The following is a 21415-nucleotide window of genomic DNA, read 5'->3' as shown; positions in this document are numbered from 1 at the left end:
CCTACTTCTTCCGGGTTATTCATACAATACAATACGCACGTGCTTTCCAGCTGTAAATAAAACGTCAAAATGGCTCAAAACGATCATGGAGCTACATGGAGCAAAGACGAAGTTATGTGTTTGTTGGAGCTTTGGGGAGATGAGCGATGCCAGGAACAGTTGGAACAGGAGATTCGTTTTCTTTGTTTCTTTCTCAACTGCCTCGCTCGTTTTATATGATTCGACTGAATAAATGACCACCAGAAATACAGACTGTACATTGACAATAAAAAGCACACACGTTGTTTCATCCGCCATATTCTCGGAAGGAAGTTACTCGGTAACCATGGAAACATTTCGCGCACGCGCATTTCAACTACCGTGAAAGAAAACCGCAAACATTTCTCGCTAGTGTGGACAGATGCACTAAACTGTACCGGTATACTTTGTATTGATAGTTATACCACTATCGTACCGGTATATACGGTATGTGAACACACCTTTATTCACACATTTGGGGGGGATTTCATTGCAGACTAAAGTCTGCACTTTGGGCCTTCTAGTGATCTTGTTATTATGGCACTTGTCTCAGGGTGGGATATGTTCGGCAGTGAACAGTCAGTGCACATTTGAATAATGTAATAAATGAAATAACTGTACTCGGTGGATCTGTGGAATTTGTTTTACAGTTAAAGATCCATCCCTGCGTCTGAAATCGCTCACTCGTTCACTACTCCCTACTCCCTATATAGGGAATTACTATATAGAGGACTATATAGTGAGCTCATTGGTAAAATGAAAAAACACTTTCGGACACTAGTCCGTCGCGCTGGTATTTACGTCATTACTGTCGCACAATTAAAACGTTCCAGATCAGCCGGCTGGTGGGTTTTCAAAATAATATATACATGTGTGTGTTTTTGTGATAAATCCATATTATACTGAGCGTATTTCCCACATTAATCAATACAAAGTACCTGCAGCTTTCAGTTTTTTTTTTTAATCAAGGCTGAATACTTTCTTCTTTGCTGCTGCCTTTTATTAAATCAAATTTGAGACTTTTAATCCGATTTCTTTCAACATGACCGCAATGCATGATGAGATATATTGCTTTGTTTAGTGACCATCGGTTGTACACTACTTTTCGTGATGCATTGTGGGATACTTTGAGTGCACTATATAGGGTGTAAATAATCCTCACTATCATTTTGGACAGCACTACAAAATGGCATCCTCGCTACATAGTGCCTTATATAGTGAGTAGGGAGCGATTTCGGACACAGGGCCTGGTTACAAAACAGTTGAGCACCCCTGCTGTGTCATGTCTTAGGTGGTGTTTACATTAGACCGTATCCGTCTCGTTTTCGTCGCGGATGCACTGTCCGTGCACATTAAAACGCCGGGAAACGACTCCACAGGCGGAACAACTTGAATCCGCCAGGGCCCACATATTCAACCCAGTTCGTATCTGATCCGGTACTGTGTAAACATTGAGGAACGAGGAAACGCTGTGCTGAGCTCTAGCTGACGTCGTCATTGGACAACGTCACTGTGACATCCACCTTCCTGATTCGCTGGCGTTGGGATCACACACACAGCGGCTCAGTCCCGAATCACTGCTCGTGCGCTTCACTCGCGCGCTCTGTGAGCTGCGCAGGGCCGGAGTGCGCACCTTCCAGAGGGCACTCGCTGTTCAGGGCGGAGTGATTTGGAGCGCAAGAGGAAGCGCTGAGCCGCACTGAGGTTTATTTACACATTTCAACTTATTTACCTCCTTCAGGCGCTTAAACTCAGTGAGAACATGAACATCACAGCCAGGTGTGTTTATCTGCTGGAGAAGGTGTTCGCTTGCCATCCTTCCACTTGCAAGTGGTGAGTGACTTGCGCATGCCCGATATGCACTGGGATCATGTGACGTGCCGTCTAATTAGTCATGTGATTAGCATATCCGTGTATTGGCGTTGCTGTGTGCACGCGAATCGTGTATTGGCGTTGTTGTGTGCACGCGAATCGTTTTAAAAACGTTAATCTGATGATCCGCTGATACGGTCTAATGTAAACACCTCCTTAGTTGTTGTGAGGCTCAGACAAGGAAGTTGTAAAGCCACACAGAGCAGGAATCTCACCTTTTATTTCTCAACACAATGTTAACTCTGAGATTTATTACATTGTGGTTATAAAGAGTGTTTGGCTAACAATAAAATTTTGCCAATGTTCTTATTATCCCAAATGCAATCAGTCAGCCATGACCAACAAAAGTACCAGTCAAAAGTTTGGACACACCTTCTAATTATTATGGTGTTTTTATTTTTATGAATTAAAGCACATCTTCATGTCTTAAACTCATGATGGATGTCGTTTCTCTTTACTTAGTTGAGCAGTTCTGGATATAATATGGATTACTGTAGTTGTGGTGTTGAATAAGGCTATTTACTGTGTTTTTATTATTTAGTATTTACTGTTTGATCTCAAACACTTTAAGAAGGCAATTCTTTTACAAAGCACTGACACTGGAGACTCTTTCCAAAAAGTCTCCTCACAGAAACCCATATCAACAATTACACATTTTGTTTCCTTTCATCCACCATACAAGTCTACAAAAAAAAGATGTATTCAAAGGAATGCGTTAATATACACTACCGTTCAAAAGTTTGGGGTCACCCAGACAATTTTGTGTTTTCCATGAAAAGTCACACTTTTATTTACCACCATAAGTTGTAAAATGAATAGAAAATATAGTCAAGACATTTTTCTGGCCATTTTGAGCATTTAATCGACCCCACAAATGTGATGCTCCAGAAACTCAGGCCCTGTCCACACGGCAACGGATTCAGGTGACTCCGATACAATTGCTTATCATTTAGGCCTGGCGTCCACACGGCACCGGCGTTTTGGGTGCCCAAAACGCAATCTTTTTGAGAACGGGTTCCAGAGTGGAAAGATCTGGCAACGTTGCCGTTGTGAAGTCGTCTGGATGAGTAGAACGGATTTGTTTACGATGACGTCACAACCACATGACTGTGAGTGCTTCACGCCGGGTAGAAGTGTAACGAACTCGATGCGAGTTGTCAACAAATCCTATAACTTGGTTCATGAAATGCGCTTACAAAATATTTTCACTGTGAATATTTATTGTGTAATGGTGCAAAGTGAGAGAGAGAGAGACTCTGCCCTTAGGGCAGAGTCAATCCCGCCAGCAAAAATAGGGAAAAAAAAGGAGCGATCTCACCTCTTCAGATGTGGGTTTAAGTCCTACAATACATTCCTCAAAAAGGGCGTAGAAGAAATTAATCCATCAACGTGTATCATTCAATTTATTCCGGACCATTAAAGACGCCGCCTTCCGCATAGAATCATACGTCATCCTCGTCGCCATATTGGATAGGTCAAAGCGGAGAATAAAGATTCATGTGCTGCGTTTAACTGTACCAACAGGTTTACCGTCCAAATGAGATCACATGAGATTACCTTTCACAGGTGAGAAACAACAAATTAATCCATCAACGTATATCATTCAATTTATTCCGGACCATTAAAGACGCTGCCTTCCGCGTAGAATCATACGTCATCCTCGCCGCCATTTTGGAAAGGTCAAAGCGGAGAATAAAGATTAGCTGCGTTTAACTGTACCAACAGGTTTGCCGTCCAAACGAGATCACATGGGATTACCTTTCACAGGTGAGACTGGAAAAATACTTTTCATTGTATTTGGTCATTATAATGTAATTTTACAAACAGATTTTCCTGACTTTGTGGCTAATATGAAGTCTCGCGCATAATAGTTTATGCGCATGTGTCCTTACTTCTTCTGTTGTTCTGGTGTCCCCGAAGGGACCGTCTTACAGCGCCCCTAGAGGTGTGGCATGTGTATTGCATCGTTTTCAGCAAGCGTTGCGTTGCCATATGGACCTGATATTTTACTGATTGTTGCCCATTTGGACGTGATATATTTTTAAATAACATCTCGTTGCCGTTGTCGTGTGGATGTAGCCTCAATCTGCTCAAAGGAAGGTCAGTTTTATAGCTTCTCTAATGCCGCTTTTCCACTACAAACGCGGCTGAGCCGTGCCGTGCCGAGTCGAGCTGAGTCGGGCTGAGCGGGGCTATTGAAGTTGCATTTCGACTACAACCGCGCTGAACCGTGCTGGCTGGAAGTGGGTGGACACATTGGGTGGAGTTAGCGAAAGTGGGTGGACGTCATGTGATGTCGTTAAGCAGCGCAAACAGTGACATCAGTGACAGTGGCGGAACAAGTCAGAGCCGGGCCGGGGGCGGGGCAAATGACCGGGCCCTTTATTAAAGCTTATCATAACATCATTTTAGGCTACAAAATGTCCGCAACTGCGGTGTTTACCAATTTCAACACTACCGGGTGCAACTATGTTATTTAGTACATCAAGTCCTTCAAACGAACATGTAACTCAGAAACAAAAAACATTAGGATACTGTACATGGCTCATAATAAAACATCAATAGCCTATACTGCGCACATTATTTGAAGGGCATACGAATGAGCGCTCAGAGTGGTGACAGGAAGAGTCAGAAATAAAAGGAGGGCGGTGCAAACCTCACTGAATGCACTGTGTTTACCAATTTCAACACTACGGGGTGCAACTATGTTATTTTGTACATTAAGTCCTTCAAACGAACATGTAACTCAGAAACAAAAAAACATTAGGCGACATACTGTACATGGCTCATAATAAAACATCAATAGCCTACTGCGCGCATTATTTGAAGGGCATACGGCGAGCCTTGCGCTCCGCGAACTCGTCCACGATGCTCTGTATGTCACTGATTCAGTGAGCTTTTAAGCGGTAGTCTCACGACCCGAATAGTAAACAATAAACATGGAGGACATGGAGTCGTTAGTGTTGCTGGTCTCGGTGCTGTGGCTTGTTGTCACCGACAACGCCAACAGATACTGGCAAGAGCGTATAGATGAGGCGAGGCGCATAAGGCTTCAGAAATTCTCGTAATTCGTAATTATTATTCTTCCGGGTTTGCGGTGTTTACAGATCCCAGCGCGCTCGCGGGGCGTGTGTGGGCATGTGAGGACACGCCTCCTCACCAATCAGTGCACAGGGGAGTGTCTGTTCACGCCTCCAGCCTCAGTCGGCTCGCTTTGGCTCGCTTCAGCCCTACTCCAAAACTGTGCGAGTTTTAGGGGCTAAGCAGGGCTGAAACGAGCTGAGTCGTGCTGGTTTTTGGTAGTCGAAACGCGAGCCGTGTCGGGCTGAAGTGAGCTGAAGCGAGCTGAAGTGAGCTGAAAAAGGGTAGTGGAAAAGGGCCATAAAGAGCTCAACTGTTTTCAGCTGTGCTAACATGATTGTACAAGGGTTTTCTAATCATCCATTAGCCTTCTGAGGCAATGAGCAAACACATTGTACCATTAGAACACTGGAGTGAGAGTTGCTGGAAATGGGCCTCTATACACCTATGGAGATATTGCACCAAAACCCAGACATTTAGTAGAATTTAGCTAGAATAGTCATTTACCACATTAGCAATGTATAGAGTGTATTTCTGATTAGTTTAAAGTGATCTTCATTGAAAAGAACAGTGCTTTTCTTTCAAAAATAAGGAAATTTCAAAGTGACCCCAAACTTTTGAACGGTAGTGTAAACCTGTATTTTGCTTTGCTTTTGACCAACCAGAATTAAGAATTACTTTTGCTATTAGTTCACAGAAGAAACTCCATTAACCTTTTATGTAAACAGTCACGACATTGTCCATTGTATCAGGATTTTTTTTTTTTTGAGAATTTGTAAAAGGTCTATGTCAAAACTTGACAAAACTTCACTTCTTTAAAAAGCCCTTATGTTCTTAAACTGGAGTGGTAAACAATTTAGACAGTACAAGTCAAAAGTTTGGACCCGCCTTGAAATTCAATTTTTTTTCCTTTTTATTAATTAATTAAAAGTCACTTCATGTCTTAAAACTGTACTACCTTTCAGATTTTTCAAGTGTAGGTCATAAAAGTAATTTTCCCCGACACCCAATTATTTTTGTTCAGTGGACCGAAAGCTACTGAATTCGAATCACAGACTTCCAATTTTATTATTATTTTTTAAAAATAGAACAATTAATGAATTTATCTCCATGTGGCCAAAAATTCTCTGCTATTTTTTCCTGCTTCACCATGACGCAATACAAGATACTCCATCATGCATCACGTGGTGAGCTTTCCCCGTTCGCTCAAGGCATTGTGGGATACAAATTTGAAACAGGAGAGAAAAATGGAGGACATGAGTGTGTGAATGAAACGTGAAAGACTGACTACAGTAATGGAAAGTGAGAAGAAAAGACGTTATGTTATATACGAAGGAAAGGAAACGCAGGACCAAACTAGTAAAGATCAGCGCTCGGCGAGCACCTCGGTGTGATCAGCTGTTCGTTTGGCGACAGAATGATGGAACTATCACGTCAGTGCACGGTCAAAGGTAAACCTGCGCATGTGCACATGGACTTCCTCTGTCTGCTTGACTGCGCAAAATGAGCAATTTCATGCACATTATTTGCTAGGGAATCCCCTCAAATTAAATAACTTCCCAACCACAGAATAGCCTGTTTTTTTTTTTTTTTAGATATTACAAAAATAAACATATATCACAGTGACCAAATTCTGAGGGAACTAAATTTCACCGATTTTATGAAATCGAAAGGCCATCTAGCTTTAAACTAATAATGGATGTTGTTTCTCTTTAATTAGCTGAGCGGTTCTTGACATAATATGGATTAACGGTTGTTGAATAGGGCCATTTGCTGTATTTTTATTATTTACTATTTACTGTTTGGGCGGCACGGTGGTGTAGTGGTTAGCGCTGTCGCCTCACAGCAAGAAGGTCCTGGGTTCGAGCCCCGGGGCCGGCGAGGGCCTTTCTGTGTGGAGTTTGCATGTTCTCCCCATGTCCGCGTGGGTTTCCTCCGGGTGCTCCGGTTTCCCCCACAGTCCAAAGACATGCAGGTTAGGTTAACTGGTGACTCTAAATTGAGCGTAGGTGTGAATGTGAGTGTGAATGGTTGTCTGTGTCTATGTGTCAGCCCTGTGATGACCTGGCGACTTGTCCAGGGTGTACCCCGCCTTTCGCCCGTAGTCAGCTGGGATAGGCTCCTGCTTGCCTGCGACCCTGTAGAAGGATAAAGCGGCTAGAGATAATGAGATGAGATGAGATGAGATGAGACTGTTTGGGCGGCACAGTGGTGTAGTGGTTAGCGCTGTTGCCTCACAGCAAGAAGGTCCTGGGTTCGAGCCCCGGGGCCGGCGAGGGCCTTTCTGTGTGGAGTTTGCATGTTCTCCCCGTGTCCGCGTGGGTTTCCTCCGGGTGCTCCGGTTTCCCCCACAGTCCAAAGACATGCAGGTTAGGTTAACTGGTGACTCTAAATTGACCGTAGGTGTGAATGTGAGTGTGAATGGTTGTCTGTGTCTACGTGTCAGCCCTGTGATGACCTGGCGACTTGTCCAGGGTGTACCCCGCCTTTCGCCCGTAGTCAGCTGGGATAGGCTCCAGCTTGCTTGCGACCCTGTAGAAGGATAAAGCGGCTAGAGATAATGAGATGAGATGAGATTTACTGTTTGATCTCAAATGCATTAAGAAGGCAGGAAATCACACTAATTAACTTTTGACGAGGCAGACCTGATAATTGAAAAGCATTCCAGGTGACTACCTCATGAAGCTGGTTAAGATAATGACAATAGTGTGCAAAGTGTTCATCAAGGGGGCTACTTTGAAGAATCTAAAATATGAAACTTTTTTTTTTACACTTTTTTATTTACCACATAATTCCATATATGTTCCATACGCTATTTCATAGTTTTGGTGTCTTCAGTATTGTTCTACAATGTAGAAAATAGTCAAAAATACAGAAAAACCTATGAATGAGAAGGCGTGTCCAAATTTTTGACTGATACTGTATTTAGTATTTGAATCTGTCTTTTTCACTTTTGTGCTGGGGATACAAGGATAATGTTGCAAAAATGTGGGGACGATTGGAAGCAACTTGCAAACTACATCTCTGAATCATGATACACTCATCTCAAACCATAGTAGGTTGTTCAGCATCTCTAACAGACCTGTTGATATAACTTCTCACACTGTATAATGCACTGTTATCTATAAGCAGATAAACTATACATGCTAGCATTAGTAGCAGTCATCTTGAAGCCAGAACTTGCTTCCTGTATACATAGTTTGGAACCAATCCACAAGAATCACACTTAGGCCCTGTTTACATTATTTCGAATCAGCGGATCATCAGATTAACGTTTTTAAAACGATTCGCGTACACACACAAAATTTCTGTGCCCGCAACAAAACCGTTCCCCGTGCACACAGCAACGCCAATACACGGATACGCTAATCACATGACTAATTAGACGGCACGTCACATGATCCCAGTGCATATCGGGCATGCGCAAGTCACTCACCACTTGCAAGCACATAAAGTGTGTGAGAGATTGAGTGAGCGAGTGAGAGAGAGAGAGTGAGCAAGAAAGTGTGAGAGAGAGGAGAGAGAGAGAAAGAGAGAGCAAGCGAGCGAGAGAGTGTGAGAGAGCATAAGAATCAAAATTTGAAGTTCTTTATGGAAATCAGGGACGCCGTGTCATTGGGACTAAAGAGGAGAAGGTTTTTCAGCAGTCGCGTCACATGACCAACGTGGCATGACCAACGCCAGCGAATCAGGAAGATGGATGTCACAGTGACGTTGTCCAATGACGACGTCAGCTAGAGCTCAGCACAGCGTTTCCTCGTTCCTCAATGTTTACACAGCACCGGATCAGATACGTACTGGGTTGAATACGTGGGCCCTGGCGGATTCAAACTGTTCCGCCTGTGGAGTCGTTTCCAGGCGTTTTAATGTGCACGGACAGTGCATCCGCAACGACAACGAGACGGATACGGTCTAATGAAAACACCACCTTAGTTAGGAGATTTGGATGGATGGATGGATGGATGGATGGATGGAATATCCAGTGATAATACAGTTCCAATTTGAGTTTGTGTTTTGTTTTTCACAGATTTTTCTACTTCTTTATGGAATTTTTTATAACACAGCATTACTGAATTCTTAAATCTGATTGGTCAGAAGGTGTTGATTAATTTTCTGTCAAGGCAGCTCTGACAGTAGTTGCAGCTGCAAGATAAATCACAGGTTTCTATGAATGCACTTTTTCTAAAATGTTGTAGTTTCTTTCATAACAACTGGTATGATGAACACTGCACATAAACAGGTAGTTTATATAGCTGATATTATTCTATCCACATTCACTGGATATGAGCAATCATGCGCTCTGATTGGCTACTCTATTACTAGGCTATCGGCTCATATACCATGAGTAGAGAAAAAAACAAAATGGCGGATCGTGTTGCTGAACCAACCAAGGATGAAATAAAAACTGCTCGAAAACAAAATCACAAAAAAGGAATAAAAGTATCGCATTTTTCACAAATTACTCCTGTCATTTTGCCGATTTGTTTACATTCTAAGTGGAAATCATTTTGTCAGATGTTTTGTATAAAGCTTTCATCTCATCTCATTATCTCTAGCCGCTTTATCCTTCTACAGGGTCGCAGGCAAGCTGGAGCCTATCCCAGCTGACTACGGGCGAAAGGCGGGGTACACCCTGGACAAGTCGCCAGGTCATCACAGGGCTGACACATAGACACAGACAACCATTCACACTCACATTCACACCTACGCTCAATTTAGAGCCACCAGTTAACCTAACCTGCATGTCTTTGGACTGTGGGGGAAACCGGAGCACCCGGAGGAAACCCACGCGGACACGGGGAGAACATGCAAACTCCGCACAGAAAGGCCCTCGCCGGCCCCGGGGCTCGAACCCAGGACCTTCTTGCTGTGAGGCGACAGCGCTAACCACTACACCACCGTGCCGCCCTGTATAAAGCTTTTATTTATTGAATTTGCAAAAAATAAAAATGCTCCATTTCTCAAAATCCAGTAAATGTGGATAGAATAAAACAGTTATTCTACTCAATCTCATCATACATGGCTTATAGCCGACTCGGTGCTACGTGCCTCGTCAACTATCAGCTCATGTATGACTCAATTTCGTGGAATGACTGTTAAATAGACGATGAATGTATTGAAGTATGTGAGGACTCATTTATTAAGTATTTTTGGAAAGAGTCTTCAGTGTCATGCTACGTAACAGTCAGAGGTAAAGCTGTACCATTAAGTTTTCCAACGCAGAAATATCTTGAGGACTTTAAAAGCTCCATTTTTTTATTACTTGTGAGAGAAGGAGAGAGAGAATGACAGCTTATACCTGTTATAATGTAAGTGATTACAGGAACTATGTTCTTTCATGAATGTTCTACGCTGGATAAAACATACATCATGCTCAATAAAAAAAAATATAGTGTTGGAAAACTGCTGTGGTATAAATAGAATAAAACTGTACCAGGTTGATTATTTTCCTGTAACAGCATGCCCTGTCATTGTGTTTTGTTTTTTTCCCTTACTTATTGTACATTACTGTTCATGCCAGGCTATATGCACAAAGCCTATAAGCATCACTATACAGTGCCCTCCACAATTATTGGCACCCTTTGTAAAGATTAGTAAAAATGATTGGGGGAAAAAACACCTTTTGGTGAAGTCGCTTCATCTCACAGTGAAAAAATGAGAAAAAAAAATCCAACCTTTAATTGAAATAAATTTATTCAGAGAAAAAACAAATCCCTCATCAAGAAATAATTATTTTCAACAAAAACACATGCACTATTATTATTGGCACCCCGGTGTCAGACTAACAGATAGAGTGGAGATTGATGTATGGATGAATGAGATGAGATCGATTGATTGATTGATTGATTGATTGATTGATTGATTGATTGATTGATTATTATCACTGGCTGTGAGAGTAAATTGTACCAGTGTGTGTAAGGAACTCTGTAATATTCTATCATGCAGTGGGAATATTTGAAATATACATTTCATGAAATCAACCCAAATTTGCATTGCACTTCAACCAAATAATCTTTGGTCCAATCAGTAAGCTCTCCTGGTCTCTTTCCCAGAATGTGGTTTTACATTTCAACAACCTTCACGATTTTTTCCCAGCTAATAGGCTGCATAATCGGGCGCCAGGGAACCAAAATCAACGAAATCCGTCAGATGTCTGGAGCACAGATCAAAATTGCTAATGCCATGGAAGGGTCGTCAGAACGCCAGATCACCATCACAGGAACCCCCGCCAACATCAGCCTTGCCCAGTACCTCATTAATGCAAGGTAAGCACCTCGGCCCCTCCACATCCATGCTGAGTCAAAGCGTCAAAGCTCTCCTTCGATCTTATACAGCAAAAATCTGCAGGAAACCTACAGGACTGTGGAAAAGTCTTTGGCAACCAATTTTTTTTTTAAGTGCAAACTTGTATTTTATGACTTCTACATTATCGATTCAGTTCAAAACATTTTAGATTTCCAAACATTAGTTTTCCAATGCAAATTAAATGTGTCCATAAAGAAAGCAGCATATTACACAAGAGACCAAAACATAATGAAGGCTGCTGGGTTTTACTGCAAAATGATGAAGCGAGTGTGACAGTCAAAGTGTCCAGAAGAACTGTGGCTGGTTCTGTAAGATGCTCAGTAAAACCTACAGCTCATTCATCTCATCTCATTATCTCTAGCCGCTTTATCCTTCTACAGGGTCGCAGGCAAGCTGGAGCCTATCCCAGCTGACTACGGGCAAAAGGCGGGGTACACCCTGGACAAGTCGCCAGGTCATCACAGGGCTGACACACAGACACCCATTCGCACTCACATTCACACCTACGGTCAATTTAGAGTCACCAATTAACCTAACCTGCATGTCTTTGGACTGTGGGGGAAACCGGAGCACCCGGAGGAAACCCACGCGGACAGAACATGCAAACTCCGCACAGAAAGGCCCTCGCCGGCCCCGGGGCTCGAACCCAGGACCTTCTTGCTGTGAGGCGACAGCGCTAACCACTACACCACCGTGCCGCCCAACCTACAGCTCATTTCCGCATAAAACTGCTCTCACTGTACCGGAGACAAAGTGAAGGGTCATCACACAAAATACTGACTTTGTTTCATGTATGACTGTTTACTGCTCATCTCATCTCATTATCTCTAGCCGCTTTATCCTTCTACAGGGTCGCAGGCAAGCTGGAGCCTATCCCAGCTGACTACGGGCAAAAGGCGGGGTACACCCTGGACAAGTCGCCAGGTCATCACAGGGCTGACACATAGACACAGACAACCATTCACACTCACATTCACACCTACGGTCAATTTAGAGTCACCAGTTAACCTAACCTGCATGTCTTTGGACTGTGGGGGAAACCGGAGCACCCGGAGGAAACCCATGCGGGCACGGGGAGAACATGCAAACTCCGCACAGAAAGGCCCTCGCCGGCCACGGGGCTCGAACCCGGACCTTCTTGCTGTGAAGCGACAGCACTAACCACTACACCACCGTGCCGCCCTGTTTACTGCTCGTTACAGTATTTTTTTTTTTTAATGTAGAAACATTTAATGCCATTATTTTTGAAGGTATATTTGCTTTACAGCATTTCTTTGAATGCGATGTTCCCAAAACGTCTTTTACCTGGGCACTTGCACTCAAACTAGTTGCCCTGGTGCAACTGCTTGTCTAAATATGATTTGTTTCAGAGCAAGTTGATGCCGGTGGTTGCAATTTGCTCCCCTTTTCGAAGTGGTGCAACTTTTTCCTGGAACATCTTGCTTTGGGTGCAACTTGTTCCTGCTTACTGTCTAAACACAATCGGTGGCAAGTAGGAGGGGTTATGCATGCACAGTAGCGTTCATCTGGGTAATTTATCATCCGGATAAGACCGCTTTGCAGCAAATTCGTACCTACTGTAGCTCCAGACTGAGCGTTGTACCAGTTGGGTGAGGAAAGGAACTACTGTCATGAACATAAACATAAAAGCAATTCTCTCCCACCATTGATGTTCTTTGAGCATCCTGATGCGGCGCTGTGCATTTGCGTTTATGTTCTAGATCCTTCATCATTGTTGTTTTCTTATAAGAGCCATAAAAATGTTGAAAAATTTGAAAGCATGCCTTTCATTATCGCCCACCATTTTGTTTCTGATCACTGATTTGTCCATGGACACGTTTGTGTTCACCTGTCTAACTTCCAGTTTGCCACCAATAAAGAGTGAGCACAAAAGAAAGTAAGCATAACTTGTTCTGGGTGTAACTTGTTCCTGCTGCCCATGTAAAAGCAGCTTAAGACTTTCGCACAGTACTGTATTTGAAACAGGGCATCATGGTGGTGTAGTGGTTAACACTGTCACCTCACAGCAAGAAGGTTCTGGGTTTGAGCCCAGTGGCTGATGGGGGCCTTTCTGTGCGGAGTTTGCATGTTCTCCCCGTGTCTGTGTGGGTTTCTTCCTTCCAAAGACATGCAGGTTAGGCTAATTGGTGCCTCTAAATTGAGCGTAGGTGTGAATGTGAGTGTGAATGGTTGTTTGTGTGTCAGCCCTGCAATGATTTGGTGACTTGTCCAGGGTGTACCCCGCCTCTCACCCATAGTCAGCTGGGATAGGCTCCAGCTTGCCCGCGACCCTACACAGGATAAGCGGTTACAGATAATGGATGGATGGATTTGAAACAGTGTGAACCTCAGGACTCTTGCTATATTCAAAAAAAATTATATAACCCAAAGCTAAAGAGGTACAGTATGTGGTAAGATATATACAGTACTGTGCAAAAGTCTTAGGCAGCCTATTTTTTCATGTAAACTTTGTTATAGATTTTTATTTTATGACTTCTCCATTATCCAGTCAGTACAAAAAACATTTTAGAGTCCAAACATTCGTTTTCCAGCACAAAATTAAATGTTACAGAAAAAAGGTCTGTATCTGAGCAGCATATTCCAGAAGAGAGCACTTTTCAGATTAAAGCAGAAAACATAATGAAAGCTACTGGGTTTTGGTGCAAAATTAAGAAGCGACTGTGACAGTCAAAGTGTCCAGAAGAACTGTGGCTGGTTCTGTAAGATGCTCAGTTAAACCTACAGCTCATTTCCGCATAAAACTGCACTCATTGTATCTCATCTCATCTCATCTCATTATCTGTAGCCGCTTTATCCTGTTCTACAGGGTCGCAGGCAAGCTGGAGCCTATCCCAGCTGACTACGGGCGAAAGGCGGGGTACACCCTGGACAAGTCGCCAGGTCATCACAGGGCTGACACATAGACACAGACAACCATTCACACTCACATTCACACCTACGGTCAATTTAGAGTCACCAGTTAACCTAACCTGCATGTCTTTGGACTGTGGGGGGAAACCGGAGCACCCGGAGGAAACCCACGCGGACACGGGGAGAACATGCAAACTCCACACAGAAAGGCCCTCGCTGGCCCCGGGGCTCGAACCCAGGACCTTCTTGCTGTGAGGCGACAGCGCTAACCACTACACCACCATGCCGCCCCACATTTCATTTCATCTCATTATTTTTAAGCCATTTTGGTCTACAGCATTTCTTTACATGTGCCTAAGACTTTTGCACAGTACTGTATTTCATGTGCTTGCTAAAAGGCAAGGGTATTCCAGGGACGGATCCAGACTTATGGAACCGATGCATGTGCATCGGTCAGAAATATATGTGCACCACATGGAATTGGTCACGGGGTATTTGTTTACTTTACCGCTAGCTGGAGACATGGGCTATAGCCACGCTTAACCAACAGACCAATGGTTCAGGATCTGACCACCTGTGGTAAGTGGTGATGTTTACCTGACCTAATTCCCTGTATTCTCATGATGCTTTGTATAGCGTGACCTGAGACAAAGAATCTAGGTCAAACCAATAAAATGCTCCAGAAAGAGGTTGAAATTTGAAATTCACCATGATTAATAGGCCGAGCTGCAGTCATAGAGGGCCATTTCTGGGCTGTTTCGAAAGGTCTCAGGGAGAGGGAGGTGCCTGGGGCAGACCCAGGAAAATGGGAAGGGGGGGCATCAACCCAGTAAGGCCAAGGGTCCATGGGCCCCCAGAAACTCTGCAGTTTTTAAATGCCCGGAGATACATTTTGAGCTGTCAGAGGCATGTTGTAAATGTAATGTAAGTGGCCACTTCAGACAGAGCTTAATACCAAGATAACTGTAAACAAAGACTGCAAGAGTTACATGTCTATAATACAAAGTCAGCAACTGCAATCTGAGCTCCTGAATCTAACAGACTGAGATAACGATACAGTGATTGTGTGAGTTGCATGTGAAAAAGTCCTATCATAAGTCTTAGGTGGGGTTTACATTAGACCGTATCAGCGGATCATCAGATTAACATTTTTAAAACGATTAGCGTGCACACAGCAACGCCAATACACGATTCGCGTGCACACAGCAACGCCAATACACGGATACGCTCGGCTCCGCAGGCATCCTGCGCTCCAAATCACTCCGCCCTGAACAGCGAGTGCCCTCTGGAGGGTGCGCACTCCGGCCCTGTGCAGCTCACAGAGCGCGCGAGTGGAGTGCATGAGCAGTGATTCGGGACTGAGCCGCTGTGTGTGTGATCTCAGTGCATGTCGGGCATGCGCGTCACTTACCACTTGCAAGTGGAAGGATGGCAAGCCTAAAGACAATCTTAACTACACAATGGGCAGTATTTGCATCAGTATTTGCAGTATTTTCATACTTTTATACTCTTTAATGAAAGGTGATACAAGGCGGAAGTCCGCGCCGTTTTTCAGCAGTCGCGTCACATGACCAACGCCAGCGAATCAGGAAGGTGGATGTCACAGTGATGTTGTCCAATGACGACGCCAGCTAGAGCTCAGCACAGCGTATCCGCGTATTCTCAATGTTTACACAGCACCGGACCAGACACGATCTGGATTGAATACGTGGACCCTGGCGGATTCCCGTTTCCCGGCGTTTCCAGGCGTTTTAATGTAAACGGACAGTGCATCCGCGAAGAAAACGAGATAGATACGGTCTAATGTAAACTTGGCCTCTGTTCCCAAGATTCAGGGGATTTCAAGTAGATTTTCTTCAGAGCCGCAGCAAAAATCAACATCTCTCACAGACCTATCCAGCCGCTGTCATAAAAATCAAAGTGAGACTCACCCCTAAAGTGGCACGTGTCCCATGTACATACACAGGGTATAGTGAGTACAGAGATACCCTCCCTATTAATGAATACAAACAGTAGCATTCGGACAGCCGACACGTGTGTGTGTGTGTGTGTGTGTGTGTGTGTGTGTGTGTGTGTGTGTGTATACGTAGTAAGCCTGCTGCAGCATCTTATAATTTTTGCTTGTGAACATGCGTGTTAATGATACCATAAACATAAAAAGAGGGCACACACCCTTTACATGTAGTCTACAGCGTAGTCCGGGAATACAGTATGTTATTATGTCAATGCACGAAGTTCCAATCCAATAGGACTCACCCAGCTTGCTTTTCACTGCATTCATGTCATGAGCAAAAAAAAAAACTAAGCTCGGAACTACTATTGAATATAACTTTAGACCATAAACTTTTAGGCTCAATCCCATATAATGATTCATTTTTTTTTTGAATGTTATTAATTAAATACAAAACGGCAGGCATATCTTAGTATCTGCAATACTAAAACCTTTTTTTTGGACAGGGATGCGTGTTCCGGGTGCCCCCTCCATAAATCCGTGCCAGGGTGCCTGTAAAGTTTGGCAGGGCTAGGACGTTCGGTGGCCAAGTTATAAATTTTTAAATCCCTGCATGCATGCGGCTGGAGCCAGGGCTCATATTAAAGTTTTCAGCGAGCCGCGCTCGCACAGGGGATTTGGGGGCGAATAACAGGCCAGGCTGCAGTTGTAGCGGGCCGAGCCTGGGCTGTTTCGAAAGGTCTCTGGGAGGGGGAGGTGCCTGTAAAGTTTGGCAGGACTAGGACTTTTGGTAACCCAATTATGAATTTTTAAATCCGGGTGTGCGCATGCGGCTGGAGCCAGGGCTTGTATTAAAGTTTTCAGCGAGCCATGCTTGCGCCGGGCTTCAGGGGCGAATAGTGGGCTGAGGCACTACCTGGCTCAGCGTGCTCTACGCCCCTGTGAAAGTCCATAGTGATTTGATAAAATGAGTGAAAATATTTCTGCAAATGTGCATCTGTCAGATTCTTGGGCTGGATCCGTCCCTGATATTCACTTCTATGAAATGTCTTTGATGAAGATGCATTTTTAACCAGTTTTAAAATTCCATTTTGACACAATACATAGATAGTTTTGATCCAGTGTGTTAGTTATTGAAGCTCAGACTGTTGCATTTGAAAAGAGACAAGGCAAGTGTATGAAAGCATTTTAATACAGTACTGGAATGCAGACAGATTTTATGTTGCAATGTTTTCTGTAAAGCAGAACAAGTAGGACAAGCAGTGTCAGAGTCATGTGTGAGGATGTGTGTGCCTTGTAGGTCAGCGTTGGGGGATGTACTAATGGATATTGCTTTCCCATAATTCCGCTGACAGGTTCAGAGATGTGGCAGCCATGTGGATTGACCCCTCATCAATGACTACATCCTGAAGCCTCAAATCTACTCTCATTATCTGAAGCGAACAGCAGCCATTTTCCCCATTAACGTTATGTCCCAGCCTTCCCTGAGCCTCTACCTGTAGATAAATTTGTGTATACAGAAATAACGTAACAGAATAGGAACATCCTGTGCTATGTAGTATTTCAGTAGTGTTTCAGCATGCTGAATGCTTCTTCTGGATTGTCATTTATTTTATTTTATTTTATTTTATTTTATTTTTTTGGTTGATAGATTAGTTAAATAGCCCTGAACTGCACCATACCTGTACTTTTTGACATACATTTTTTTGACTTAATGACTCGCCATTTCAAGAGATTACGTCCTGTTTATCTTGTTATCTTTTATCATCTTTTTAGTTGAAGATGTTTGTGTGTGTGTGTGTGTGCGTGTGTGTGTGTGTGTGTGTGTGTGTGTGTCACATTAGTATCTCTTTATTTCAAGGTATTGATTTTTTTCAGTTATTTCAAAATCTTAATATTTCAAGATTATTTCAAGGTATTATTTTCTTATTTCAAGATATTGTCATTATGGTTTTTTTAATAATTATTCTCATTATCTTAAGATATCTCATTATTTCAAGATGTATCTTTTATTTTAATGGTGCATCTTGATATTTTAAGAGACTACCTTAAACATGTTAATTGGAAACAACATGCCTTAGACTTAGACTTCGTTAATTTCCTGGGAAGTAGTTCATCAGGCGTTAAGATCCCGTCATCATTTCCGCTCACTCACGGCACCTTTGGCTTCATCCCATGCAACGTCCAGAGTTTTCAGATCATTAATGAAGATGCATCTCTGTGTCATGTGTGATGAGGATGTTCCGGGTAGTGTTTTGATCCCAGCGGTGTCCCTCTCAGGGCCACTTTGGGAATTCAATGGCCCTCCATCCTGAGGACGTGAGCAACCAAAGCATTGTCTTCTTTTGGTGACTGTGACGTGAAGGCTACACATGTCATTTCTCTGGAGCAATTTTTGGTTGAAGATGGGCTCAAAATACCGGATCTTCTGTACAGTGTTGTAGTCGAATCACTAAATCTTGAGTCCGAGTCCAGTCTCAAGTCCCCAGTGTTCAAGTCCGAGTCAAGTCCAAGCCATTAAAAAAAAATTTCAAATCAAGTCTGAGTCAAGTCCACAATTGATCCGAGTCCAGTCTGAGAACAACATTCCAACTGCACCAATGACTGTGGCTGTTTTACACCATTAACATTATGTAACAACATTAACATGATGTATGAACAGGTGAATATGAATTCTCTTTATCAGGGAGTGTGAAGGATTCTGTCAGAGATGGTTGGGAGATGGATGTAAGTGCAGAAGGTGTGTTTATCAATAAAAGTGAAGACAGGTAAACAATCCAGAACGGCAGGCAAAATCATAAAATGGTGAAACAGGCAATAAGTCGACCGAGGCACAAACAGGCTATCGTAGACTCGGCAGAATCAAAGACGAGAAACAGGAAATCAGGGCTCGGGAAACCAAACAAGGAAATAAGGCTCGGTAATGTGTCAGCAATGCAACTCAATACTTCGCAAAGTAAGTGTGTTTTCACAGTTTTTATATAGGTGTGCTGATTGTGTCTTAATCCTGTGCAGGTGTGAGTCGTTTACTGTGCACGAGAGTCTGCTTGGCGCACACACTGTCCGGAGCGCACCCGAGAGTCTATCTGAAACACGCTCCAAGGTGTGCAGGTGTGACACTCTTGCACAAAATTAGTACAAAAAATTTATGTAGATATAAATATCTTCTGCCAAATTATTATGGCATATTACAAAAACATAAAGATAAATCTGAGTCCTCGTCTCCAATTTACGAGTCCGAATGCAGTTAATGCACGAGTCTGAGTCCAAGTCCAAGTCACGAGTCCTTAAAATTAGGGTACAAGTCAGACTTGGGTACTACAAGCCTGCTTCTGTATCCATCAAAGACATTGCTCCTGGAACACACTGGTTTTGTTGGTGGTGGTCACTGTTATTTTCAAGGCTTCAGTCATGTAGATAGCCATAGGAATTACAATGGAAGCGAAGATCAGTTTGATCTTGAGGAAGCTTTTCGGCCAAGACCAGATGTTCTGGATCTTCTGGACAACAGCTAATACCTTTCCAATTTGATACTTGACATCAGTCTCTGCATCTCCATTTCAGTATAGGATGCTGCCAACGTACATAACTTTCTCCACGTCTTCCAGCCATCGTGGTTCAACTACAGTTCTGTTTACAGTGTCCCCATCACCAGTGTGCATGACCTTGGATTTTCTGCACTTGTTCTAAGGCCAACTTTGCCTGCTTCTCGTTTGAGATCCACCATCGCTGCTTGCAATTTCCTCTTTGATCAAGGCGATGTTGTCGGTGAAGTCAAGGCAGCCTAGACCATCACAATCTGGAAGTGACATACCTTGAAATAATAAGATAACAAAAAAATGACTTGTCTTGCAACACGTTAAGTCAAAAATAATGACATAATATTGATAAATAATGAGATGACTCAAAATAATAACTTTATTTTCAGATATTACATCATAATCATGAGATGTTGAGTGGAAATAGTGACATACTAGCAGTTATTGCTCGTGAGAGAGAAGAGATGTAATAATTATTGCCTGTCACTTAGGAGATATTGACTCGGCCCCAGCGGAAGTCTCCGGCGAGGAGTGCTGATTGCGAGGTCCTGTACAATTGAAACTCTCAGGCGAGTAAGGGAGGGGATTCCCTGCCAAGGGTGCACGTAGTATGTTAGCGTGAGCAGGTAGCCTATGGGAAATTAATAGTGTGTTGGATTAGCATTAATCACGTGTCTTGGAAAATCGAAAATGTTGTCTTGGGCCCCTCTGGGGTGTCACCAATCCATGTGCAAAGTATGGAGTATGTGTGTCCAGCCGTGTTGATTTGCATAGGTGAACAGACAGACAGACAGAGAGACAGACAGCCTTCCTTTAGTAGTATCGAAGTCAAAATAATCTATCCATCTATCCATTTTCTTCCACTTATCCAAAGTCAGGTCACGGTGGCAGCAGGGTATTCCAGGCATCCCTCTCCCCAGCAACGCTTTCCAGTTCCTCCTGGGGGATCCCAAGGCGCTCCCACATGAGATATATAATCTCTCCAGTGTGTTCTGGGTCTACCCCATGGTCTCCTCCCAGTTGGACATGCCTGGAAAACCTCCAAAGGAAGGCGCCCAGGAGGCGTCCTAATCATATGCCTGAACCAACTCAACTGACTCCTTTTGACATGAAGGAGCAGCGGCTCTACTCCAAGATCCCTCCGGATATCTGAGCTCCTCGCCCTATCTCTAAGGGTGAGCCCAGCTACCCTACGGAGAAAGCTCATTTCAGCCACCTGTATCCATGATCTCATCTTTTTGGTCACTACCCAAAGACATAGGTGAGGGTTGGAACGTAGATTGACTGGCAAATCGAAGGCTTTGCCTTACGGCTCAACTCGCTCTTCACCACAATGGACCGGTACAACATTACCACATTACTGCTGACGCCGCCCCAATCCGCCTGTCAGTCAAAATAATGGTTTGTTTTAAAATATTGATATAATATCTTGATATAAGTTAATAAGTTGAAATAAGATAAAGTTCAAATGAATGTCACAACAACAGCACAGCACTTCATTTTATTTATTTATTTTTTCACATGATGCAGTTCAGGGCTTCTGTAAATTATGACTGATTCAGTGATGTGGTATAAAAATGCGAGAGAGAGAGAGAGAGAGAGAGAGAGAGAAGAAAAATATGTGGTTGGTATCTCGTGGCACATTTTGCCAAGTAAGGTTTGAGTAAATTTTATTCTCCTCAGCTAGTTTTGATATTTGATTGCTTGCGCTTGCGAAATAAAGCAACTGCAATGGTGACAAGTTCTTTAAATTTGATTTCAGTTCAAAATACTTCCT

At 43.3% G+C, this 21415-nt stretch overlaps 1 protein-coding gene across 5 annotated transcripts in view; it reads left to right on the top strand.

Annotated features, from left to right (window-relative positions):
* Positions 1 to 17509, top strand: part of pcbp3 (poly(rC) binding protein 3) — a 78272-nt gene extending 60763 nt beyond the window's left edge. For 4 of the 5 annotated variants that reach the window (XM_060930345.1, XM_060930343.1, XM_060930342.1 and 1 more), the window contains 2 exons: positions 11068 to 11237; positions 17455 to 17509. In XM_060930345.1, coding sequence (XP_060786328.1) covers positions 11068 to 11237; positions 17455 to 17509 — 225 coding nt within the window. Of the gene's footprint in view, positions 1 to 11067; positions 11242 to 17454 lie in introns of those variants that run through there. The other variant, XM_060930346.1, reaches the window with a different exon arrangement.
* The last annotated feature ends 3906 nt before the right edge of the window (positions 17510 to 21415 follow it).

This window comes from Neoarius graeffei, chromosome 9 (assembly GCF_027579695.1).
Source record: "Neoarius graeffei isolate fNeoGra1 chromosome 9, fNeoGra1.pri, whole genome shotgun sequence".
Lineage (NCBI taxonomy): Eukaryota > Metazoa > Chordata > Actinopteri > Siluriformes > Ariidae > Neoarius > Neoarius graeffei.
This window is presented reverse-complemented; position numbering and strand designations above follow the sequence as displayed.